This window comes from Gambusia affinis, linkage group LG15, assembly GCF_019740435.1.
Source record: "Gambusia affinis linkage group LG15, SWU_Gaff_1.0, whole genome shotgun sequence".
Lineage (NCBI taxonomy): Eukaryota > Metazoa > Chordata > Actinopteri > Cyprinodontiformes > Poeciliidae > Gambusia > Gambusia affinis.
The window spans coordinates 2,704,886-2,732,335 of NC_057882.1; the positions used below are offsets into that span (position 1 = coordinate 2,704,886).

The window sequence follows — 27,450 nt, forward strand, 5'->3', positions numbered from 1 at the left end:
TCACAGATAGAAAGCCAGCACCAGAACCTGTAGTTTTGATCTCCTCCTTATGCCTCCTAAGAAGGATATGAGTCTTACCCCGTTGCTGAACTCTGAACATGCACATGCGTCAGCTAATAAATGCTGTAAAGTTCCCCAGTTTAGATCTGCTCTTGTTCTCTGAGATAACTGCATTATTTAAGACACAACTTCCCAAAGCTGGGCATGACGAGAGCTGGTATTTACAACAAGAAGATTAAGAAAAAAGCAAAAACATGCAAATGGATTTTAAGTCATTTAGTATAAATACAGCTGCTTTCAATTTCTGGACACAATAAAAATGATCTGGTCTTAATAACTAAAACCCATCTTCAAGTACAGCACAATAGATTCCACACTGCCTTTAATTACTAATGAAGACTCAACAAAAGGGACAATCTTTGGGTGAAGGCTATGTCCACCCCATAATTCAACAGCTTGTAGTGCCACCTTTCTTTCTTACTTCATCATTTTTTTTACATCATTTTAAAGAATTCTGCTCCTCTCTTCTTTTCAAATATTTGTTTTTGCAAATTTCTCTAAAAAGTCGTCCATAATACCATTATAACTTGATCAAAGAAGTGAATTTTACATATCACTGCCCCTTTAAGCCATTCTCTTTCCATTTTGTAATTGTGTTTTCTCCAGAGCTTTTTGATAAAGTGCATTTTAAGCAGCAGTTGTACTGCTTAAAATATTTAGTTTATAACATACAATATACATATATATATACATAAAAAAGATAAAGAAATAAATAGTACAAAACGAGAAATAAATAGACATCAGAAGATGGTTGCAGCGCCTGGAGGTGTCTCAGAGTATACAGGATTTACATTTTTAACAGAGTGGTGTCAAGAGCAGAAGTTCTTATGTCTTTAAATTTAGTGTCATGATTGCCATCAGGTAGAAACTGTTTTTAAGCGACCTGTCCTGGTTTTTATTGCTCTGTATCTCTTGCCTGATGGCAGCAGCTGGAAGAGACCATGTCCAGGGTGTGAAGACTACTTGCATCCTGATCTATACGATCATTGAATGGGAAATTTGCGTACTTTAATTTTAGCAGGAATGTTTATGTTTTATGCACAGAAGAGTTGTAAGAGTTTTTGTCCGTGCCGTAAGTTTTCTTTTTGGCTGACTTTTGCTGTGACTGTGATGTTCTTCTGTGCGGATCAGATCACAAAACTTCCTAAATCCGAAAAGCTAGTTCATCCATTCAGCCTCTTGTTACTGACCTTCCTCTCTGCTAAGCTTTGCCGCTGCACACTTGGAAAACTTTACTCAATGGAAAATGGTGCGCAGCAGTAAATGTCAGCTTTCAGTGTTTGTCTCTCAATCAAAGGAGCAAGTAGGTATCTTTTGTTTTATTTTTTTCATCCCTGCTGACATTCAGCAGTCATGAAGCAAGAAATCAATCATGAGAAACACCAGCAAGACCTTTTATTTTTTTCTCAACAACCGGCACAATAAAATGATATGACGGTAGCCATAGCACCAGCTGGGTTTTGATTAAAGGGTGAGAATAGGGAAAAATGATTTCTGTGGCTTAAAAATGAATCTTCTGCTTCCAAATATATATTTTTTTGTTTCTTAAAGCTCATATCATCAAATCATCCATCACAGTATGTCTGAGCTGCACTGCTAAGTAGAGTCATATGCACACCCAGCTGGAAACATATTAAAATGTCAGACAGAATATTTTTATTCTTTATTATGCTGAAATTACAGCATACACTCAGTTGAGGTTGCTAGGAGGGCAAAAACTACCAGTGGGAGCAATAAGTGGTTTATACATAAAAAATACAGGAAGTAAAAAGGACCATTATCTCTTAACTGCTTTGTTTTGTTGTATTCTAAATTATTAACATCAAAATGAGCCTCTTTACATGCATAGAAATGCACTAATCAATATGTCTTTATTAAAAATGGATGACATGAGTGCATGATGTAGAAGATGCTGCTTACAGCAAGGAACCCACATTTTATTATTTGCAGACTTTGCAGTTTCCTTAAGATAAAAAGATCAATGCGAGGAACAGTGGCTTTGTTGTCTGCAACATTTAGTTGGACTTTCTTTTTTTTTTCATCACGAACCTCCAGCTGTGTGTTCTAGATGTGTGTTCACATGTATTGAATTTTAAAAGGGAAGTCATGATTTCTGCTGATTTTGAGCGACCCAATTTTTTACAGATCTGCTTGCTGGGGATGCTAAGGGCAAAGGCCATGATATTTTATTTTGTGTGAATGGAATATTTAAAAATAAATGACTTTGTTAGTGGAATGTATAGATCTGATTTTACCTTAATTGAATTAATAGTCCAGCACACAATTTGTCATGTCAGACTCCTCTGTGATATCTTTTGGATATTTCTTAATCTAGAAATAATGAAAATTATTTTAAAATTAAATCATTTCTGTGGATTGTATTCTGTTGTAAAAGAAGGAACATAATTTCCCCTATTAAATGTACTAAGCCCGGTTGTAAGGGGCACTAGGATAATTCACCAGCAGCCATCATGTTTTTGTATTATAAAGTGTTACAAAAATTCAGAGGTGCACAAACAGTCGTCATAATTTGGAAATAATAGCATGTGAGGCCAACGGGCAGATGCAAGGGGTTACACACAATTAGTGTGTAACCCCTTGCAGTCAGTTCAATGGGTTAAATACAAACATAGTTTGTATTTAATGTAAAAGATGCTTAACCTGGTGGGGGGAAAAGTAAAACTTGGTGGCCCGCCAGTCTTATACACCATGTTCCAAATTATTATGCAAGTGATATTTTCGCAGATTTTCTTAAATGGTCAATACAAATGATGGTCATTAGCATCCTGTGACTGCTTCCGGTCTCAAAACTTAGTAGATTTTGGTTTAGCTTGGTATTTGTAGTATATAACCATTCTACATTACTTTTACTGTACACTGTGTGAACAGTTTCATTTCATTTTCAGTGGTTTCATTTGATTTTAAGACAAAAACAAAATCAACTCATTTGGTAATCAATAAATGATTGCCTGACATTACCAGAAAGAGCATGAATATTGTTTTTCAATGATACCTGCTTTCTCTATGGCACTTCTAATTATAACACAATAATTAGAAGAAATAACTAATGTGACAATTCAAGAGTTTTGCTTCTTAGATGCACAGAAAATTGTGCGTAATCTTGTATGTAATATTACTGAGGGTCATCTGAGGTCATTATGATGCACATAAAACATTCTTCACTGACTCTGAACATTCACTTCAACTTCTTTTTCAAAACCTTTCCCTTCAGGGAAAAATTCAGTAAAAGGCTTTGTGGTTTTTTTTTTGTTTTTGTGTTTTTTTTTACATGAACACTCTGAAGTAGATGTTTAAAAAATGTTTCAAGACTTTTCTTTGCTAAATGTTAAAAATTTGTTGGGAAATTGTATCTCAATTTCCCAATGTACATGTGAAAGTAAGCAGATGTTCTTACTTTCACATGTTAAGCAATGACGTTTCAAACAGCCAAGTTTCTGGTCTTTTTTTTAATTGGGAACAGAATGTGTAAGACGACAATATGTCACTGAACATAAACAAGTGAGGAAGAGCAGGGACTGTTTTCCAAAAACACTGGAACTGTTTCTTGCATTTTATTGAATTGCCTGTTAACTGTAGAAAATGCGTAACAGGACATTTAACCTGTAGCCAGATTTTGATTTCAAAATATGTGCCTCATACCTCTTGGTCAGAAGTGTACACTTTTTGCTTTCTTTCTTTTATTTTAACAACATGTTACAGTTTTGGGGCAAACTACGAGCAGAGCTCTGAAGTTCAGAGAAAACCATTGATGAATTTTTCAGGCTTCCTCATTTGTTGAGCTTCAGTTAGAATACACACGCATCACAATTTTGTTTTGATTTACCAAACATATTCACACAAACTAGTCTCATGTTGGGTGTTTGAAAGACTTCAGTCGGCATCTAGATTATTGGGTTAGCTTATTACTGCTGTCCCATCAAATGTTCGGAGCCTTTGGGAAAGACACAGATCTCACATTTTCTTTGAATGTGTTTCTCTTCTGGTTATGCTGTCTTTTCTGAGCGCTATAGATTTTCACTAGTATTTTATTGTCTTTTTGCAAAAAATACAAAACCAGGCCATATCATGAACACGGTGTCAGTAATTTCTGCTTTCTGATTAAAGCAACTTTTGGTGCAGTAGATTAGAAAAGAATCGACTGGGATTATTGTCAGCCAAACAGCAGCTTCAGATATTTTGTTCACATCTTCTCTCTGGCTTATTATTGTGCTCAGACGGCTTTAATGTAGGGTTTCATTAAAACAAGAAGAATGTGGGTCCAGATTTCTACATCACGGTTAACTGTGTTCTGTGACAGTGGCGCTCAGCAGGACCGCTGAGCCACACCGCAGCAGGAAACGCAAACCTGTTTTTGACTTCTGATGAATTCCTTCTTTATCCCAATGGGATTAATTAGACGGCCGTCTGAGACACAATAGCATTAAATATGAGGGAATAAAATGAGTGAATGAGAAAATAAGCATTACAGTGATTTAATGTGTAATTGTACTAGTTTTTAACACTGAATTAAATCTAGTTGTGATCATGTTTTAGCTGTATTGCGGTGAAAAGGTTAAAGATGATTAATTTGCTCTTATCAGAAGTATAAAATATTCAAAAAGCTTCACAAGTATGAGAACTCCAACACAGATGCAAAGTGGAGGGGTTTTAAATGGAATAAAACAATTTAAATAAAACAATTAACTTCATCACCTATTAGTCAGTTCAGTTTAATGCAGTCAGTGAGAGCAAAGTGGAGCCAACATCAAATTCCTTGTTTTTGTGCACAAGCTTGATGAGGAAAGCTGATTAAGATGTTATTAGAAAAACAGGTTGATGTTTCGGTAAGGGCTTAAAGACACTACTATTTGCAGAAGTCTTATTTCAGGTTAAATATTTAAGATTTTTTGTCTCATTTGAAGGACTCTCTTCTGTTTTGTTGACTGAACCTTTTCCTTTAACAACCTGCTAGTGAATAATTTATTATTGTGGTAAAATAAAAGCAAGCAGAAACTTATACTCTTATGTTCATCTTGTGGACAACTTTACTTTTTTAGGGTAAACTTTTCCCTGGAAAATAAAAGAAAACTTGTTTTTGATATCCCTTTTCAGCAGCAAGCTGCTAAGAAGGCAAAATGTTAATTCAGATTGTGAGAGAGAACAAGATTAAGTTGTTAAAACTGTAGCCAAAATTTAGGCACCGGAAAATAGCTGGTGTTTTTTCTTTATCCTTTCTTTATTAAAATATTTGGGTTTGAAAATGTTGGCAGTATTTTGGAAATCTCAGGCCTTGATGCACAGGTATACATTTTCTGGAAAATAAAAAATAAAAAATTAGCAATGCCACTTGCATTGTGATGGCTCCTTGTAAACCTTTATTCTAGCAATCATTTTGGTTGGCAAGTTTTGTTTTTTGCTAGTATAAAAAGTTGACCACTGGCTTCAGAAAAGCCATAAAATGTTTAAATTAAAATGGCTTAATGTAACCTACAGAATAGCTACAAAATTCTGATCTGTGCATCTCAAATTTCAATTATTTTTTCACATATTAGCTCATGTTTTTAATGTGTTGTTTAGTAATAGACTTGACCATCTATTTAAGTTAATAGCAAATCCACCGTATCTATAACAAGAAACAATAATTACACCACAGAGAAATAAATCACAAGTATTTTTGGTTCAGTTTCTAGACGTTTTTCAATGTTACAAGTGAAATAATCTGCCAGTGTAATTAATACTTTTTTAAAGAATTATTGACTTAAAACTTAACTTAAATGTAACTTTTGAGTATTTTTGTCTTATTTAAAATACAGTAAGATATTTGCATATTTCAAAAATACCTGGTTATATAAATTTTTTCCTTTTTTGGATTGTAAGAAAAAAAACAGAAAAAAGTGGGAGAGATCATTTCACGGAGCTCTGCCACTGTTTTAGATTTTGTTTCTGAATTACTTTTAAGCGTTGTCTAAGCTTGAAATTTCTTAGTTTCAGCTTTACAGAACAATTTGAATAAACAAATAACATCTGATATTCAAAGTAACCAAAATTAATCACCATTTTAAATATAATAATATTTAAACATTTTAGACTAGTTTATTTATTTATTTTTTATTTATTTACTTCATGTGATCTTTGTTCATGTCTGACAAACCATAAAAAACCTAGATTCAAAGTTCCACTGCACAGGGGGGGAAACTGCTGCGTTTGCCAGGTCGATGTGAAAGTGCTCTGTTTGTTGATAAAGCTTGTGTCTCTGTGTGATCACTGGACGCAGCTGCGTGCCGTCACTGGACATGTCTGGAAACGCTCTGCCCCAATGTAGCGGCACAGAAATCTCCAGTGCACAGCAAAATAAGCTGAAACATGGGAATTACCTGTCTCTGTAGAGAAATCGAGTTAGACTCTTTGGGAATTAAAGAGTGACGGAGAGGGATTGCTTTGGTACGGGTCTGTATGTGTTACTTATTTTTAGGAATATGTTGTATTCCTAGAAATAAATATACAGTCTAAACGAGGGCAGGAAACGACTATTTTTCAGCAACATCTAGGGAGAGTCAGAAGATGTGAGGGTGAACTTATTCAAGGTTCTGTCAGAACATCCTCCTGTTTCCTTCACATGGATGCAGGTCAGTGTCTGCACTGCCGCCTTGGCCTTTGCACCGCCACCCATCAAGACCGGGGACAAATTTCCTATGTGACATATTGAATTATGCAGCCTTGCTTTGTCTTATTCAGGGTCAGGGGTTGACACACTGGAGTCTGATCCAGCTGCCAGAAGGACCTGAAGGACATAATGAGATAAAAAAAAAAAAGAAATTACTAATTTTATTCATAGTGCTGCTTTTTAAGTTTCAAAGAGGATCCACTGCTGCTAAGACGTTCACAGTGGTTATGAGTTGGTGGTTTGTTGTCAGATAATTCAGGTCATTTAAATTAAATGTCTTTATTCAAAACTAAAATAACGCTGCATGCTTATAGGGAGGATTAAAATAAGAATATTTTATTCACCCTTGTAGCTTTCTGAGATTAACTAACTCATAATTTAATAAATTAGTAGTGTATTAAAAGTATATGGGATGGAAGTATGCATATAATATTTGAAATGCATTTAGTTTTGATTAAAGCTTGACTATGCTGGAGTTTATTAGAATGAAGTCGAACAAACTGACTTGGAATGATTAGAGGTTTTTTTTGTTTGTTGTTTTTTTTTTTTCTTTATTGCATCCATCTGCAACTCCACAGATGCATCAATGTTTTGCTTATTAATTTTTTTATTTAATGAAATGAATAATAAATTTAGTTTCTTCAGTTGAATTGTGGTGCCACCAGACTACCTAGAATCATAAACCACAGATCCCAGTGTCTGAATGAATTCAAAACTAATAGATTATTTAATTTATTAATAAAAAACCCTGAATGAAATTGATGAGGGGGATATTTGATTTTGTTTTCTCTTTTTTTCTATTGTCATTATTTCTATTGGACATGAATTGAGATAAAACAAGTTAAAGCAAATGGATGTTGGTAAATGTTTGCTTTTTTTATTCTAAAGTCATCAAATTGCATTACATTTGGAATGAATTGGGAGTCGTTGACCTGAATTAAACTGGATCTTAATGGATGAAAACCAAAATACATTGGACTTTGTGTCATTGATTTTAAATCAGAATATTTTTTCCTATATTGAATTAAACCATACGGAGCCCCCTAGGGGACATGGGGAATTTTTTTTCTTTTGCGTTACCTCGCAAAACTTTTGCGTTCCCTCGCAAAACTGTACTGATTAGTTGTGCGGCATAATTGAATACTGTAAGTCTTTCTTACGGTGGCCGCCGTACGTTCTGATTTAATATAAGGTTATGTAAGGTTTTTCCATGAATGTTAATATCTCGTTGTGAAATATCTGAAGTTTTATTATCTTTCTTTAGGATGCAAAGGCACCACAAACCTATGATATAAACAGAAACCTTCTGTAAAGAAATATAAATACTGTACATCCAAACTATATTTCTGAGTTATTATCGTGGCGTAATAAGTCATCTGACAGTTTTGATTGTGTCTCTGTTGTGTTGGTTGCCTGAATGGTTTAAAGAGCTGCTTTTATGTTCAGTTCCATCTCAACCTTAACAGACATATATATGCGGTGAATGAATCGATTTTCAATCAGTTTTTTGCAACAAAGACTTCATAATAATAAACACGTTTTATTATAAAAACAAGACAAACTAATTATGGTAAAGGGCCGTATTGGGTTAACTCGGGGAATCTCATCTGTCCGTGTATCATTTAGCTCCAAACCACTTCTTTGTTCTGTCACATTTATCGATTTATTCCATTTTGATTATTATCCTCCAAACTTTGCAAGGACTGACCAACCGGCTCACCGTTTCCTCATACACACAAACCAGCAGGCCAGTAACCTTCCCATTCATACTTGATGACGTCACTCCCACATCGGCACACCCACCACCTAAGTGTCAAAGTCGCGTGCACCTATCATATCAATAATTACTTATTTCATTCATATGGCTCTTACAGAGCCTCAGTGAAAACGTGTTTATTATTATGAAGTCTTTGGTGCAAAAAACAGATTGAAAATTGATTTATTTACTGCATGTTTATGTCTGTTAAGGTTGAGATGGAACTGAACATAAAAGCAGCTCTTTAAACCATTTAGCTAACCAACACAACAGCGACACAATCAAAACTGTCAGATGAGTTATTACGCCGCGATAATAACTCAGAAATATAGTTTGGATGTACAGTATTTATATTTCTTTCCTACTTATGGAAGGTTTCTGTTTATATCATAGGTTTGTGGTGCCTTTGTATCCTAAGGAAAGATATAAAACTTCCGATATTTCACAACGAGATATTAACATTCATGGAAAAACCTTACATAACCTTATATTAAATCAGAAAGTACGGCAGCCACCGTAAGAAAGACTTACAGTATTCAGTTATGCCGCACAACTGATCAGTACGCAAAAGTATTGCGAGGGAACGCAAAAGAAAAACATTTCCCCATGTCCCCTAGGGGGCTCCGTAAAACCAAAACAAAAATGCTGTCTTTTTTTTTTTTCTAAGTGACAGGTCTAACAAAAGTTTTGGCCTCTATCTTTTAAAATGAAAGAACGAAGTTGGTCACACATAATAAGGAGGACTAAAATAAAACTGAATAAGATGAATGTGGTCCAACACAAATGGGGTTAGATCACGGGACACAGATGCTCTGCGGACAGGTCTGGCTCCAGTGAAATCAGGTTGCCATGCTAACCTGCCCAGCTACAGTAAATAATGAGCTTCAGCTGGGTGAGAGGGATGAGAGGAGGGAGGCTGCAGGGTGGTGGTGATGGTGCAGGGAGGTCAGCTCACTCTTCATTAGGCTGTAATTGAATTTCCGCAGCCCGTGCAGGGAGGATGTTCAGCTCTCACTCTCCCTGCAGGGGAGAACTGGCTCGCTCTGGCTTCCCAACCTCCCCGATACTTTCAAGGTTAGCTCGGCTAATGGACTACTTTCTCCACGGATTTCTCCGCTCGCCATCTGTCATCTGCATGTCCGACCATGTAGGTGAGCAAGTACACGCTCCATTATGTGACGGCGCTGAAATGGAATACAGCCGGGCGGACACACTTCAGAACAGCAGAAGGCCGTGTCTGGGCCGCACAGCAGCTGAAACGCAGTCAGGTGGCGACTCAACAAGGGACCTCCTGTGTCCCAGTGAAGGATGCAAACACCAATATGGGGTGAAGGACGGCCATTTAAAACCTGACGAAAAGAAGTGCAAAGTAGATTAACATTCCTGAATTGATTTTATAAGAAAAAGATTGAAAAAACATTACAAAATTGAGGTTAGCCAGTTATTTTACTAGTTGATTATTCTCATGATTAATCGATTCATTGGATTGAAAAAATGCCACCTTCTGCAGAATTTCATTTAACCATTCAAGCTTTTGTTATGCAGTATTAGAAATACATAAAAATATACTAATAAATCCTTCTTTTTTTTTACATTCTTAGATTGTATTGCCTAAAATGCAATCATACAAAAGTTAAATCATTTACAGTTAACAAAAATACTTCTTAGAAGTAAAGATCTATAACCTCCCATTACAGATCTTTACAAAGTCTAACATTTCTTATTATTTTTGTTGTTTTTTGGCAACAGTTGGACTATTGTTAACTTCAAACATGCAGAAGGGGACAGTGGTTGATGTTAGACCTTTGCTGAAGTAGAAAGGATCGATGGATAAGATCTGCTTCACATTTTAAGTCTCAGCCAGTAACGGATCTCCTGAAATGAAGGAAATCTGTCAGTAAATTGTCTGACTGATAAATCGATTCACCCATACGTCTAACGTCACCATTTTTATCAAAGATTGCTTAAAATTAGTTTGTTTTTTTCTTTCTTTTTCTTTTTTGATTGTTTATTTGTTTTTAACAGATTTTAAACTTCATGAAGCTAAAGCTGCTACTTGTGGAGTTATGGGTTAAACAGATTTACACACGAAGAAGCTTTTCTTCTATTTTAAATATAAAATGTATATATTTTTTATATATGTTCCTGCTCTGAGGAAGTAAGCCCATTGATTATTAAATTAGCTGATGACTACTTTAATAATTTCATATTCCGATAAAGCCGATTAATTGCTTCAGCCTTAGTCGTGGTGCAGCAGTCGAGTCTGTAGCCAATGGCATTACTATTATGATTTGTAATTACATCACTAAAAATCTATAAAAAAGGCCGTATTGCTTCTCCAAGTTGTTTTCTCTTTAGACATTCGTTGGTATCTTAGACTTCAAATCATTTGGTGTCCAACTAAATTGTTTGAAATTTGATTGAATTCTTTTTAGAATTTTGATTAAAATCACATTTATTAACGGTTTGCTTCATCTGTGCTGTCCTCCTTTAACCTTTCCATACAAAGACCTGCTTAATCTGTTGTTTTAATTGCAGATGAATTTAATCACATTAGAAAATAATTGTGTTTAAATTAGTTTATTTACTCTAATTAGGCTTGAACCGAATGCGTTTAGTTCTCGGTAAATTGCTTTCAGTCGACTGATTGTGAGTTGGTGCTACATATACAAGCTGAGGGAGATTAAATCTGTTGTGAAGTTTTGTATAATGTTGTCGGAACTTCCCCTAGGAATTTCTTAAAACTGTTTAAAGATAAAAAAAAAAAAAAGACACTTCCCAGTTGTGAGCTTGTTGTTTTTACCCCATTTTTTCCCATTAAGTTTCACATCTTTGGATCACTCATCACAACTTGCTAGCAGTGCCTCACAAATGTTTGAAGCAACCTCTAATATAGTAACTATACTCACTTATTGAATGGTTATGTTCAGTTATTTTCTCCATTTTCCTTTAACTTGTCTCATTTAGGTTTTTGTTTTTACATTTAAATCATTAAAATAGATTAATCTGATTAACTAGACAAAGTATAGATAATCTAAGTTCCAAAATAATTATTTCATTTATTTCAACTGAACTTTAAATGTGGTAATTCTCAAAATAAATACATTGCATGATATAGATTTCAAAGTACACCATAATATGCCTTCCTATCATAAAACAATACTTATCAGTCTCAAACTTAGGATTAAAAAAGTACCACCTAACTAGCCTTATGAATTGCTCCAACCCATTGTGTGGTCAAAACCATGGTCATTAATGCAGGGATTGTTACTTTTAGCAATGAGGGCTGGTACCAAGTCCTGCTGGAAAATGAAAACAGCATCTAAAGCTTATCAGCAGAGTGAAGCATGAAGTGATTTAAATTTTCCTGGTAGACAGTTAAGCTGTTTTGCACTTCATTAGACAGTGGACCATCACCAGCAGATGGCGTGACCCCTCAAATCTGTGGAAACATCATACTGGACTCTAAGCAACATTCTTCCTTCAAACTGCAAATAACTTTACCTTCATCTGAAAAGAGAATGTAAGATCACTGACTAGTCTAGTTCTTTTTATCCCAGGGAAGATGCTTCTGACATCAGCTCTGGTTCAGGTGCATCTTGACACAAGGGCTATAATACTTGTAGGTCATTCCCAGGGGTCAGCTCTGTGAGATGACTCTTGAATCTCTGACTCCAGCTGCAGTCCACTGCCTATTGATCTCCTCTAAAATCTAAGAATGGCTTTGCTTCACAATCCTCTCGAGGCAGTTATAGTCCCTGTTTATCATCCTTCCACTAACTTTTCATTTATATGGATTCAGCATTCATCAAACAGCCAAAGCCTTAAGAATGACTTCTGTAGCTTTTTGTCACTTCCTGCTAGACTCCTGTCATGTCAGCACTTTTCCCTTGACTGTGTCAGCTGCGTAATATCATATAGCAATTTATAAAGCACTTAATATTTTACCCAGGCTGACCAAAGGGCTGAACAAAAGCATAAAAATGTGATGCAAACATAAAGTATAAAAACACTGGTTGATGTCTCCCACTGGGTTGAAGGCCAGGCAGTATAACTAGCTTTTTAAAGCAGATTTAAAACGGCCATTAAAGGAAGAATGCCTGATCTGGGTTGGTGACGTGTCCCAAAGTTGAGGACCTCCAAGGTCAAAAGCTGTCATAGCTCTGTTTGAAAAATCATTCTTTGGTTTTTGTAAATGTTTTTAATGAGAAAAGTGATGTGATGGTTTTTATTTGTGTAGGTATGAATTTCACAATTTAAAGTTGCAAAATTTATTCGTTTTTCTTAATTGTTCAAACTGTCACTATGTAGTGACAGTGTAATAAAGACAAGTAAACCTCTTCCCAGAGCCAAAGCGAGTGTCTTAATGCTGTCAATCAACCTAGTGTTTGCACATATCGTGTGATTTAATTGTTTCCTGAGTTGATTTTTCTCATCTAAAGCCATATTTTTAGCACCAGAGTGAAAACCAGTGGTCTACATGAGAAAACATGTTAACATGTTTAACAAGTTTATTTTTTGTCACCCTTTTAATTAAAGTGCACTTTGGAGATCAGAGCTTATTAGCAACTGTAAGTGTCCAAACACGCAATCAGAGATTAACAGAGGGATGGATGATGCCTGTTATGTTACAGTGTTCTGCTTTTGTTGCAAAAAAAATAATTTGTATTATTGTTTCTAGTTATATCAAAAGTGGAGCTGATCTCTGAGGAGTGCCGCTAGCATTTTACAACAAAAACAAGTGACCTTCTTCATGCTTAAGTGGAGCAATCGTAATACCAAAACCGTAAATATGCGTTTGTGAAAATAAGAGAGGAGAATTATAAGACGGATGACTGTAGAGATGGGGGGATGTCTGGGTTGTTCTTCTTTTTAAATAGCTTTCCCTGGAGAACACAGGGGCCACTTTAGCTGTTTGGTAAATTGGAAACGGGAAGAATCATTAGAAAATAGTTGCATGTCAGTTGAATGCACCGATTTGAGTCAAATGGAAACTGGTGTTTTATTATTCAGGATGGATGTTGGGGTTGTGCTTGCTGCATGAGCCGTCTACTGATCTGCAGACAGCAAACGGCCTTGATGAATGAAAATTGGTGTTAATGATCACCGAGCCACCGTGTTCCTTGTTTCCATGGCACTTTTCTCTTTCTTTAATTCGCATTCTGCACTCTGCTTTAGCTTCCCTGCTTTGTTTTGCTTTATTTACAGCTTCCCTGGTCTTGGGATCAACAATAAAAATGTCCCAGTTTCCAAAATGCTGTGTGGATCTTAAACTACAATTACCTATTGATTCCAGGACACCAAGAAGAGATGGGGACGGGGCGGAATGAGTGGGCGAACAAAAAAAAAAACAAAACACCTCCTACAGAGAATCAATAGACAGGAGTTTATAGCTTGCAGCAATTACAACTAAGCATAAAAATTTTACCCAAAGCAAATTAAAAGTTGGCATTTGTTTTCCTTGTGAATCTCTCAATACTCAGTACATACGTTTGGTTATTACGATGTGGGTGGATTCAGAGAACAACTAAATGCTTAAACACAAATGAAAAGCATCTTTCTGTAGACGAGACCTATCCTGATCCCTGGTTTTGTTTTGGTTGCTTATTTCCACCGGTTTTCACACGCTTCCTCTGCCTTTGACGATCAGAAACTACAGCAATATGTTTGAGGGATCAAAAGTAGTAATAGCGAAGTCTGTGTTATGCGTTTCTGTTTCGACTTACCCAGCCGGCTTCACCTTGGGGAAAAGTCTGGGAGACGAGCAACTGATGCTGTGTGTGAAGACAAAGGAATCTGCCTTAGCATTAATGTATAGTGTCATGTTTTCTACGTCTGGAAAAGTCTAGGATTTAAATGATTTCCAAGTCTGAATTAAAAAAAAAAAAAAAAACTTATAAAAATAAATAAACCATAGAAAAATGTTCAAATTCCTTCCTATGTATGCAATTTGCATAAATGGGTAGATAAAACTTATTTGTCTACCTAGTTTTCAAATCGTTTGTCATCATTTGTCTGTTCAATCAGTCTATCATCCATCCATCCACTCCACGTTCTGGTTTACATTTAAACAATATTTAGAAAGGCCTGTCATAAATTAATAACAGACTGTCATATCTATCATTTTAAATTGACCAGAGAAGAATTTGTAATTTTGACCTGAAAAAAATATGTAGGTTCCTGTAGTTTGCATTAATGAGTGGTAAAGTGATGCTTTGTACTTTTACTCACCTGCATGTTGCTTTCTGACTCAACATCCATTCTGAGCTGTGTATTGAGTGAACCTCCCCTACTGTAAGTTATGTAAAAAAACAACAGTGAATTAGTAGTTTGAAAGCTGTCATCTCTGCCCTCTTTTTAGCAAAGTTTGCATTTTGTTACCAGACAGTTTTGCCCATTTGTTGTTGTTTCAGTGAGATGCTGAAAATCTTGGAAACAATATTATATAAAGTTTGTTTCCACCTGTTAAAATAGATATTTTCTTCATTATCTACAAAACCTTGGAAAAACGTTGCATCTGAATGAGAAAAGTCTGATTTTAGTGGTCGTATTCTCGCTACTGCAGAATCTGAAGGCGACAGACTAAACTACAAAGAATTGCTCTAAATAATGAAACGGGAATCATGCAAGTCTGGTCTAGTAGACCTTCAGAAAAAAATAAAACCTGCTGTGAGAAATGATTTGCAGATCTGGTTGCTGTTAATTTTGTCCTCTTTCAGCAGTGGTTTCCAGCAGTATCAATGAGAAAACTTGGGTATAACTTGGCAGATGGCTGTTCACACTGAAAATGACTCTCCAGGACTAACAATACCCTAAGGGAAGTTTTTACAGCTGGCGACAGCAGCGGCTGCTTGACTGGATGTTTTCTGTTGATTTTGACTGAACACAATATCAGTGCTGTCATGTAAGCGGTGACTAAGAGTCACTATGTCTCTTGTTACTGGTTTTGTGAAGGCAGTTTAGTTGCTTTTTTTCTCTGTCATGTCACTTTTTCCACCTTGTGTAGCCCTTGTTTTGCTCTATTGTCAGACTCCCTAGATGTCATTTTTTCTTTTTCCATTTCTGTTTGTATTGCTTATATAGTTTTGGTCAAACTCTATTGTCTAGATAGAGCACCTTAGTGAACCCCCAAACATCCAAACCATTAAACTGCTGTCAGAACAAGAACTTCTTCCAAGATGTATAAATTTGCACATATTTATCATGTTTTTGTCATATAATGCAGTATGTGAGGTGATGAGGCAGGACGCAGCAGACCCAGAATGATATGAGTAATGATGTTTTTAATAATAAATTATACTCCAAACATTCACAAGAATCTGGTGGCACGGCTGAGCGGAAGCCAGGGCTCACACCGGTAGCAACAGAATAATATGTGTGGTAAACAGAACAGGCAGACTGAGTTGACACGACAATCAACGAGGACCCGACAAAGACACAGACACACAGGTGACACTAAATACACATGAGGTAATCAGGGGACGAGACACACCTGGGAAATAATCAAAGGGAGACAGGACAACACGGAGACGTAGAAACACAGAAAACTCGAAATAAACACACAGAAAAACACGGAACATGACAGTTTTTCCCATGAGGGCGATCTAATTTAAAACAGAGAAGAGAGAGGCTTTCCTGGGATACATATATTGACTCACAGATCTAAGACCATATAGTGGACACATTAGATTGATAAGTACACAATGGATTCCTAGTCAGATATACATTTCACGTATAGAAAAAGGGCTTGTAAAGGCTTGATGTAACTGGTTAAAATAAATAAAAGTATATAAATTCTGAAGTTCAGTCAAACCTGATTAGTCCAAAGTTTAAAAACAGACAATTGGGTTTGAAGAACAGTACTCCTTTCCTGCAGGTGCTGCTGTTGAATGCACACAGAGACATGAAACCTCCTGCCCTCTTTTCTTGCTGATCAGATTAATCATTTTGCGATGTGACGGTGAGGCACACGTATGCAATACATCACTCCGGACAGGGTTGGTAGCTGCATAAGGGATGTGCTTTTGGTGTAATGCCGGAAGTGTTTGTCTGTATCTAGGGGGAAAAAGTCCTCAATCTGCCTGGCATCCCTTTTTCTTCTTTTTAGTGACAGTTGTTAAAAAGCAGCTCCACATGCTTGGAGCCTGGCATTCGGTGGAACAGGAGGATGTGTGATGGAGTGTGCAGGAGCAGCTGAATATTTTGGAGCAATAAACTGGAAGCTTGGCTTCTCTCATACCTTGCCAAAGCTTCTGGGAAGCAATCCAGGCACCTTGGAAAGGTGATTTGGATAGAGTATTGGTTCCACTGTTTTTCAGCTTAATTGAATCTAAATCCCCCTTCGCACCCGCTTGCATCCACCAAGAAGGGCTAAAAAATATCCTGCAGAGCATGATGATTGCATCTATAAATGAAAAGTCTAAGTGAACTTGTTGCAGGTGCAATACATTTTCAATATATGCATGGTAAAATGATAACTGTGACTACACTTTTCAGTAAATGGATTGTTGCTGGAGAAACTGAGGGATAATAGTGGATATTTGGATGTTGGTAAATGGGAACTATGGCAGTGACCTGAATGTCACTGATGTCCGATTCCTCCCTGTGTCCTCGATTCTGCATTCTAACAGTGACTGATATGCATGCCAAAATCAGCCACTTCTCATTAAAATGATTTATTGCCTCGACAGTTTTTTTTGTAAACCAGACAAGCCTTATTCCAATTTATTCCAGTCAAATTAACCGTTCATAATTAGACAACGCAACCTTTCGTGCTCCCCAATCATTTCCTGAATGGGCTTTACATGCAACGCAAATGTTCGCTGTTTAATCTCCCCGCCTGTCATTAGGAAATGTTTCGTAAGAATCTATCCATGGAGGGTAAAAGTTGAGCTTGAATCAATTTTCTAATGGTTAATAGCTAATGGGCTGATTTATTGCCATGTTATGAAGGTGAAGGCCTGTCTTGGTGTGACACTGACCCTGTGGAGCCCTTTAGACATTATTTCAATGTCATAATAGCAGCGCATTATGACATTGAAACGAGTCGATAAGATGTTAGATATGTTAAGTTGAAGGTTTTTTTAAGGTGATATTATTGAACTTTCACTGTATCTGGGTAGACTTTAGATACAAACACTTTTAAAATTAAGTTCAGTCGGGTCACAGTTTTAGTTTTATTCGTTAAATGTATAAAATAAAGTAAAGATAAAGTCACTGACTGACAACAAAGGTTGAACAAGATGTTCACCACTCAGCAGAAACAGTTTCATTTAGATTTGACTCAGTCTGGATGGTTGTATCAGGCCGTTGTCTTGCGTATGAAGCATACTTCTTTCAACACAATGCACATGATTTTCAAAAAACTGTGATGGAAAACCATGATGTCTGCATACTGGACAGGTGGACGATATGATCACCCAACCTCATGCCAACCCAAAATGCCAATGCTAATTTTCTATAAAAATGCCTTGCCATAAAGGATCTTGGAGCCTGGTGACCTTCACTGAGTATTTGACTCTTACCAACACGTATGGCTCTCCTCAATGTGTGTTCTTCTATTAAGTCATTCAGTATTTGTAATGTTTGTGTGCATGTGCACCAAATTTTTCCCTAACTGGACAATTTGCTCTTGTTCCAAAACTTGCCACATGATTATTTAATAGTTATTTTGCAATTAGGTACATACAAAATATTCTGTCACTTTTCAGTAATGCACATTTTATGGATTGAGTTATCATTCACCCAACATTTATCAAATGCAATTTAAGTTGTTATGAAGTTTTGAGTATTTTAATTTTAAACCAAATAAAATTGGCTAAAACCAAAGGTTTTGCTATTTTTGCAATAATTTGGTACAGACACAAAAGTGTTTTTTTTCCCCTTTAGAGTAGTTGTAGGCTGAGTCAGAGCCCGTTAAAGTTCCTTCTGCTCCAACTGCTAAAATTCCTTGTTCAGAAGGAACAATTTGGACCAAAACTTCCCAGTTTGTTATTTTCAATAGTAGAAAATAGGGAAAAAGAAGTGATATTTAAATTTTTTTTGTTTCAAATTAAAGTTTTAATTTGAGCAACATTCTCAAACATTACTTTGAATTTTGTTTAAAAATGCTGACAAAGTGTTTGAAGATAATCAAATTAAGGGTTTTTTAGCAGTGTCATGGTGTTTCAGAAACTAACTGGTTCAAAAGTATTCTTGCACATTTCCAGTTTTTTTCATATTACAACCACTGACCTCAGTGTGTTTCTTTGGGATTTCATGAGATGGTGCTACACAAAGTGGAGAGTGTCTGTGAAGAGCCTGTCCTCTCACTCAATAATTTGTGAAACCACTCACAGTTAAACCATGATTTGTTTTCCTCCACTTCACAAAGATTCACTGCTTTTTCTGGTCCAATCACATAAAATACAAATAAAATACATTTGTTTGTGACATAAAAAAAAAATAAAATGGAAGAATTCAGTATATTTTTGCTAATTTGCTCAAAGCTGATTTTAGGGATGCACAATATAAGGCAAACTGAATGCTTCTTACTGAAAGAAATAGCCAATATTAATTGTTCTCCAAGTGATGCTGCATTGAAAACAAATGTGCGATATGTTGAGCAGCCTTACCTGATTCCATTAAAGAGACCAGAGCTGACAGCTGATCAAAGCTGAAAAAAGATGATATTGCAAATCATCCTTCAACCACCTTTCAGTGTTGTCGAGTCAAATTGCTAGAAACAGTATCCTTCTCTTGTGCTTTGTAACAGTACTTCAAAATTTCCATATAACACATCTTGGTACTTTGAGTCCCTCAGAGGGACTCAAAGTACGTTTTAATATAGCTGTCCAAATTCTAAGTAAACTATTATCTGCTGTTTCTCATATAATCCTGTAGAACTGGACACTCTGTTTTCAACATTAACAAGCATTTAATGATAGTTGAACAGCCTAAAGCTGGAACCTTGATGTCATAAACAGGTTTCATAATCACTGTGATAATGAATGTTTCCCGGTTTTCAAGCAAATCTGTTTATATTGCTCATGTAATTGGTTTTAATTAAAGCCCTGTCAGGACAGGCCAAATCCCATAAGAGGTCATCAAGCGTAACCAGGAGAGGTATTTGTGACAGTGTGGTAGTGAGATGGACAGTGTGATCCCTCAGTCAGGTCCTGATTACTGTTCTCTTCTAATTCACTTTGCTAAGCTTTAGTATCATCTGACTGGACCAACTCTGATCTGAATGCTTTTGATCTGCAGCTTGTTTGACTCGAGGAGAAGGGTTGTCATTTATTGAGGGTCATTAAATAATTTTCAGGAGACAGAAGAGAAAGAAGAATGGAGGTTAGCCAGAGTGGATCTTTCTGGGTTTTGGCTGCTCTTCTTCCTGCTTGTGTCTGTCAGCTTTGGGATCTAGTTCTGACTTTGTAGCAGTCTCATTCTTGGCAAGCATATGGTGACCGTGGAAAGGAACTGTTCATTTTTGAAAAGATTAAACCCTTATAAGGTCTTTTATAAGGTCTTCATCCTGGTTACCCATGTGCCAGGATGAAGACTTTAAACTTAAAGGAACACTTTAGCTCTGGGTAGTTTCTGAAAAGAAATACTAAAAAGAAACAAAAAAACAACAGAGCTAGTAACAGTTAGGGAAGAAAGTAGCAGCCCAGGAAAAGGACACAGCAAAACCCAGATGCACAGAATCAGAAGTTTTTTTTGTTTTGTCTTTTTCTCTTGAGGGAGAAAAGGAAGTCACACCAAAACACTGAAGTGCTTTATAAGGGAAATTGTCAATGTGATGGATCCTAATGCTCATTTCCTGGCTCTATCCATGCCATTGAGCCAAGAGTTGAACAGTTTACAAGCAGGGAAAGAAACATCTAATTCCACAAATATTGGTCCAGAAGTAATTCTGTGGTGTAACAGAAACATAGAGGAACCACATTTATGTTAACAAAAGCCTTGGCATTGACTCAGCTGAGGAAAGAGACACAATTAACTTTGAGCCTCCCGTACGTTCTCTTCAAAAGATTTAAAAAATGTGAACCTTGGATCTGCAGAAGGTATAAAAGAGCAAAGTAAATACCAAAATAAGAAAAAAAGATAAGTCTATTTTTTTTTTTCTCAGAACTATTTTAAAGATACAGTTTTAGCTTCCATTAGGGATGCTCCAATCAGGTTTTTTGCTGCCAACTCCAATACTCATCACCCACGAGGCCGATCTCTGCTAATCACCGATCTTTGCAGATCGCCTGTTTATTTTTTTGCGTTAGTTATAAATGATACTATGTGATCTGGCAAAATTTAAAGATGATCTGGTAATAAATTCACCTAATTAACATAAACATGCAACTTACTTGTAGGCACAATACAACCAGTTAAACAACATTTAACAGTAAGGTTCTCTGTAACCTAAATTATACATGAGTCAAATAAGTCTCAGAACACTGCCTATTTCAAATAATGTCTAGTGAAAGAGGGAAACATTCATTCAAAGTCAAATGCAGGTTGCATCAAAATAAACAATCCTAAGTTACTGAATCCAAACTTCCTAAGAGCGGCCAGCTGATTAATGCTGGTTCTGATTGGTTGTTTCTGACTGAGCGGAGTAACTCTGCAGAACACAAGAGGATGAAGAGGAGATTGACTATTTATTTATTTTTTCAGAAATATCTCTCATTAATACTTTAGATGTGAAAGGATAAGTGTTTCATAATATGCTGAATTAAAAAAAAGCTCATCATTCTATTTTAACAATTTTTTGTGTTAGTTTTATCATATACTAGCTGAATAAAAAAAAAAAAATGGTTTTCTCACAATAAGCTTTGACATATTGATAAAATATGACACAGCAGAAAGGAATGCCCCACCATCTTTATTTCTGTATCAACTGACTCCACTTAAGGATGGCCAGTGGCGCCCTCTTCTGAATGGCAGCCACACTACAACACTGAAAACGATCTAAACTGATGTTATTAGTTAATATTGGAACTCATTTTGGTCTAATAAACCAGGAATCAACAATTAATTATATGTCTGTTAATTGTTTGCATCCCTACTCTGGGCTCTTCTTTATGAAGTTTGAATGTTTTGTCTGTGTGGTACCTCTCTGTACTTTCTGCAACAGTTCGAAAACAAGAATATTTGGTTTATTGGTCTCTTAATTGTCCTTACGTGTATGTGTGTGTGCATGGATGTTTGTCCTGTCTCTCTTGATGTTGTCCTGTGATAGACTGCCAACCTGTTCAGGGTTTACAACGTCTTGCCAGGGACCACTGAGGATTGGCACATAAACTCTTAACGTACCTGTCTCCAATGACACAAAATGAGAAAACTCTATTTTATGTGTCATATGTGTTAAACCATCTGGCAACAGAGTTTCTAATTTAATAAAAAATATAAGGTTTTATAAGATTATTTGTAAAGTTTTGAAATATGTCAGTTCAGATAATTGATTCAATCAAATTAGATTTTGTCAGACCAGAACTTAAAAACAACAAAAAAAAAACTGAAAAATTGGATTTGACTTTAGAACCTCCGGTTGCAAATTAGAGTAGGTAGGGAAGAAGATAAAAGGGAATTATTACCAACACATGTTTCCGTTAGATGATCAAAGCTCATAAATAAAGCAGCATTACCAGTGTATATTTCAAAGATGTTTTTTTATAGGCAGTTTAACTGTTTGAAGGCAATAAATGTTTACTCCCTCAGAGTAACTGTCCAGAGCAGCCTTGGATGCAGTTAAACAGCTTATTTTCCAAGAGACAGATGGATTATAAGACACTGCTGACACATAATTATTTTTCAGGTGGAGAAAAGCCTTTTTTTTCAGATGCATCTGATTTGTGTTTACCCATGATAAACAGACTTGTGTGTGTAGGAAACCATTCTTGGCTGGTTGGTTTGTACCATATGGTGTCTCATCAAGACTTTTGCCAACAAAGATGGAATTAAAGGCACATTAATTTCAGCAAGATGTTGAGGATTGAAACGGAGGCTGTGAAACAGATGATGGATGGAATCACATGGGTTCAGACAATGTATGTTATGGACGGGTTGACGGAGTTCCAAATAGTTAAGATTGGTTTGATGAGTATGGACAGCTTTGGAACAGCCGTGACTGCAGTGACACTGTGAATTAAAGCTAACTCTCAGATTTCACTTTATCTTTCTATTGACTCGTCAGAATGTGCTCGACATTCAAACAGAAAGATTTACAAGCTCCATTTGCCACCAAATTGATCTGTCAAAGGCAGCTTTGATGGAATATTGAGGATAGTAAATATGTATTTAAAGTTTTCATTTGACTGATTGATGTATTTTTTTTGTCCTTTATCTACTTTCTGTTTCAGCGAAAGAAGCTCTCCCTTTGCTCTTGGTCTTGTTCTCCAAGCTGTTGGTTGGACTTAAATAAACTTTCTGATTCTGTGGACTTGAGTAATCTTCCCTCTGACAAAGAAAAGTGAGGAGATTATCTGAGGACATAGCAGCTATAAGTCCCTTGTAGTGCATTATGACTTTTGGTAAAATGATGAGCATCATAATTTTTAGAGGGAGCGGTAGTTTTTGCCAAGAGCTTTATGGCTCACACATGTTAGGAGGGGTTGATTTAATCCTTTCTTTCATCACTCACAGTTGGACTCTGACTCTTGAGGCTAACATTCTGTCTAATGACTGCAGTAAAGATAGAAAAAGTGTTGGAAAGTAAACGAAGTAAGAAGTTTTTCTCAGTTAGGGTGAGTGTGTTATGATATAGAGGCCTAAAGGGGAAGGGTTCAGTCTGCAGCATGTGGCACAGGCAGATGTCTTGCTTCACAGCGATGCCTAATGGCTTCCTTTTGATCTTGCTTTGTGAGGGCATGTTCGAGGACAGTTTTTAAAAGTGTCTCTCGTTTTATGTCAGTAGGTATTAATTTACTGGAAGCCATCTGAATTAATCTGATGATTCTGCCCTCATGTTTTCTCTTCCAGAGCACCTCAAAGCGGCGCTAGAGGAGTACATGGTGCGCCTGCCGAAGGTTCGCATCCTGAGGACGAAGAAGAGAGAGGGTCTGATCAGAACTCGGCTGCTGGGAGCCGCCGCCGCCACAGGGGAGGTCATCACCTTCCTGGACTCTCACTGTGAGGCCAACGTCAACTGGCTGCCGCCTCTGCTGGGTGAGCAAAGCTTCTCGGCTTCACCACCATCACATTAACTGTAATTCAATGTACAGAAATCAAGACCCAAAGATCGCTGGTCAGCAAGGGTACTGGAAAACTAACCTGAATGACTTAACAAGGATTTAGCTTTTTATTAATACAGAACTTCATAGGGGACATGGGAGAATATTTTTGTTTGCGTTACATCTCAGAAGTATTGTATTCCTTTGCAATAATGTATTTTTTATTTATGTGACATCTGGAATATTGAACATATTTAACATCTTGTTTGTGAAATAGCTGAAGTTTTATATATTTTTTTCTTTTGGATACAAATGTATGTGCAACATGCCAGAGGGAAAACAGGTCAAACATGGACTTTTCATCCCTACTTTAAAACACGACAGAAACTTTCTATAAGAAAAGAAAGACAGAAAAAATACAACCAAACTACTTGAACTTTTTTGAGTTATTTCCACAGGGCAATATCGCCATCTGACAGTTTAGGTTGTGCATTTTTGTGTTGGAAGTCTGGATGGCTAATAAAGGCTTGTTTTCATGTGCAGTCCCATCTTTACTACAAGATTATACAAACAAAATTGAACACACAGTTAATAGATCAATTTATATCCAGTTTTCATCCAAATAGTTAAGAATATGTTATGTTTTCACTGGGGGTCTTTAGGTGTACATTTATGTCATTTTAAATTAACACTTGTTATCACTGTGACTGTATACAAAATAGACCAGGGTGTATTTGCAGATTTATTGTGCTACTCTTTTTTTTGTTTTGCAGATAAGAAAACTCCTCCATGTTCTTTAGAGGACTCTGTGTGTGTCAGGAACACAAGCTGTGTGTGTTTATTAGCTCTCGTCATTTATAATGATGGTAGAATGTCTTTGTTTATATGATTTTAATCATTAGGCATAATAAATATTGGTATTTCTCAAAGTAACTTTCCGTTTCTCTACTAGAGCTGATTAGATCTCAGGCTGATTAATTGGTGGATTCTTACATTTTTGCAGCTTTTATGTTGACTAAGATTCACAAAGTGTTCATTTTCTTCAATTATTTTATGGTAAAAGAATTGCTGTTTTAGGATTTAATCAGTTACCAGGTGTTTTCTATTGACTCAAATGAAATACTTTTAATAATTTAAACATTGGGATTTTGGCACTTTGATGGTTTGTAACAGACAGGTTTGTGTTAGCATCATACCAGAAAGGAGAGACATCAACATTCACCTAAGAGAAGCAATTGTAGCTTGTGATTAATTCAAAATGGATTAATATTCATAAGTTTGACAAGATCTTCATGTCAGACTCTACTGACCTCAGCTAAAAGGTTAGAGGTTAAGGTTCATGCTGTGCATTTCAAAGTTAACTTTACTCTGATCATTTTGGTTCAACTTGATCGAAATACAGAGCATCTGCTTATTGCTTCAGAGATGTTGACTTAAAATGATTTAAAAACAACATTATAACTGCTCAAAGCATAACCCTTCCATACCCTGAGCTTCTCATATTTGTATTATTCCATCACAGTCGTGTTTCACGCACTAATGTCAACTACTGCAGTTTACTGAAATTTGTGCCTTTTGATCTGAGTTTATTAAAACGTGTTTTGTTCATTTCTCTAATCAAAACCAGTGTTTCCTTTGATCATTAAATAGTCACTTTTCAAGCTGATTGTTTTGAACTAATTGTTTTTATATGGTCTGTAAAAAAATTTTGTTGTGTTAAAAAGATGTGAAAAGAGTGAGAGCCCCTAAACTTTCTGAGAAAGCTCTGAAGGATTCTGGGTTTTCTGGGGAAAAAGAATAAAAGTTTAAGGCCCTGTCACATTGCATACACATTTCATACCTCAAGGCTTCATCCATCTTTTATTTTGCCAAGAATTCAGATTTTTCCAGGCCATGGTAATCCTAAGTGCTTCATTAGAAAGTGAATGGACCTACTTTCTGGTTTCCAGATGTTTTTTTTTTCTTTTCTTTTCTTCTTTAATCTAAAAACGCTGAAAGGAAAAGCAGTTGCACTCTGATCTGTGGTATACCATTTACAATAAATGAACCAAAGGGTGTTTATCTTTCTGAAAGTATAGATTCTTTTAAGATTTACTTCTTTATTCTCATAGCATTCATTGGGTTTGGGTGTTTAAATCAGCAGAGAGATGGCTCTGTCAGCTCCCAGATATCTGCAGTCAGTGAAAAGGAGCAGAGAGCTGGTTTAGTTTTGTTCATTAAAGCTTTGAAAGCAAAAGGCCAGTCTGTGGCTATTAACTGTCTTCCAACATGTCTGGATTCTCCTCTGACCCCTCAGACCGAATCGCCCAGAACAGAAAGACCATCGTTTGCCCGATGATAGACGTCATCGACCACGACAACTTCGGCTACGAAACGCAGGCAGGCGACGCCATGCGAGGGGCGTTCGACTGGGAAATGTACTACAAACGGATCCCCATCCCTCCACAGCTGCAGAAGCACGACCAAAGTGAGCCATTCGAGTGAGTGGAGTTATTTTAGACGCATCTCTCAATGTTTTTTTTTTTCCATAGAAATATTCCTCACAATTATCCGATTATGTCACGAATGCATACATCTGTGGGACAAGTGGGGGTGGCGGCCTTTCATCTGGGCTTTTTGTCAGCTTTTCTCTGTTTAAGTACACAGTTACACCTGCATCGTGCGCGGCTGCTCCAGAAGCTCACATCAAAAGATGAATCCTTTTACATTTATCCTTTTCAAAAGTGCATTGAGCTTTTTTTAGGATTTTGGAAAAGGATAAATGCCAAGATGTAGGTTTTTTTGTTTAAAGAAATAAAGAGGTAAAAATCCCTGCTGCTTATTAATGTAATTTGCTGCAGCTTGTCAGTAAATCAGCTGGAAACTACTGAGCTTTCAGCTGACAGAACGTGGATGTATGGGGAGGTTTCTGCTTTCTTTACATTTTTGCACTCAAAGTTGTTCAAACTAACAACTTCAAGCTCCTTATTTCATGTACTTTAATATATTATGAGGTACTGCTCTGGCTTGGAGTCAGACTAATCAGAAATATGTAAATTTGTTTTGATCACTACTGAGTGCAGTTTGGGATTTAACAGAAGTTTTAGAAGGAGTCTGCTGAAGTTTTTGTAGGTCACCACAGCTACACTTTACAGGTCTAAAAACAGCAGGGATGTCATCTCTGTCTATTTATAAAATCCATCCATCCATCCATACATACATACATACATAGAGTTTTAGGTCTTCTAAAGTAAAGAGTGGATGAAAAACCACCATCTTTATCAGACACCTGCAATGATTGCTTTAAATGCAGAAGAGCAGCAACTCCATGTAGAGCATTAACCCTCATATAACCCCTTAATCAGTAAAACTTAGACAAATAGCTGGAGCTTGAGAGTCAGCTCATGTTATTCCAAAGCCTCCATTTGCTGTAAACTGGTGCCATATTATTTTGGATCTTATAGACTCCAGTGTTCTACTCTGTCAAGACAGAGGCTTTATTCATATATAATCAATATGTAAGGCTCACCTGACCATCTGGGAGTGAACGTTCATTGCCCTCACACACAGTTTATGCACTTTTAAGTTGTCAGAATTATTGTAGTTGACCAGATTCTCCCATGCTGCATGTTTTCTGCACTTGTGGATTGTCTCTCACTTTGGTTTGCTACATCCTTAAGTTTTAGAAATGGCTTTGTAACCCTTTCCTTTCAATTGATCTGTTGTTCTACTTTTTTTTTGAGTTATTTGCGTTTTGATATTTTTCACCCATATAAGTGTTATTTATTATAAGTGCAGGTCAGGTAAGAATCGAGCAGGTTTTTACTTGTACCTGTTTAGTTCAATTT

General features: G+C 36.4%; 1 protein-coding gene across 1 annotated transcript in view; it reads left to right on the forward strand.

The window, feature by feature from the left end:
* Positions 1-27,450, forward strand: part of LOC122844722 (polypeptide N-acetylgalactosaminyltransferase 10-like) — a 112,852-nt gene that overhangs the window by 52,741 nt on the left and 32,661 nt on the right. Inside the window, exons 5-6 of the mRNA XM_044140440.1 lie at positions 23,433-23,618; positions 25,920-26,103. Coding sequence (XP_043996375.1) covers positions 23,433-23,618; positions 25,920-26,103 — 370 coding nt within the window. The remainder of the gene's footprint in view (positions 1-23,432; positions 23,619-25,919; positions 26,104-27,450) is intronic.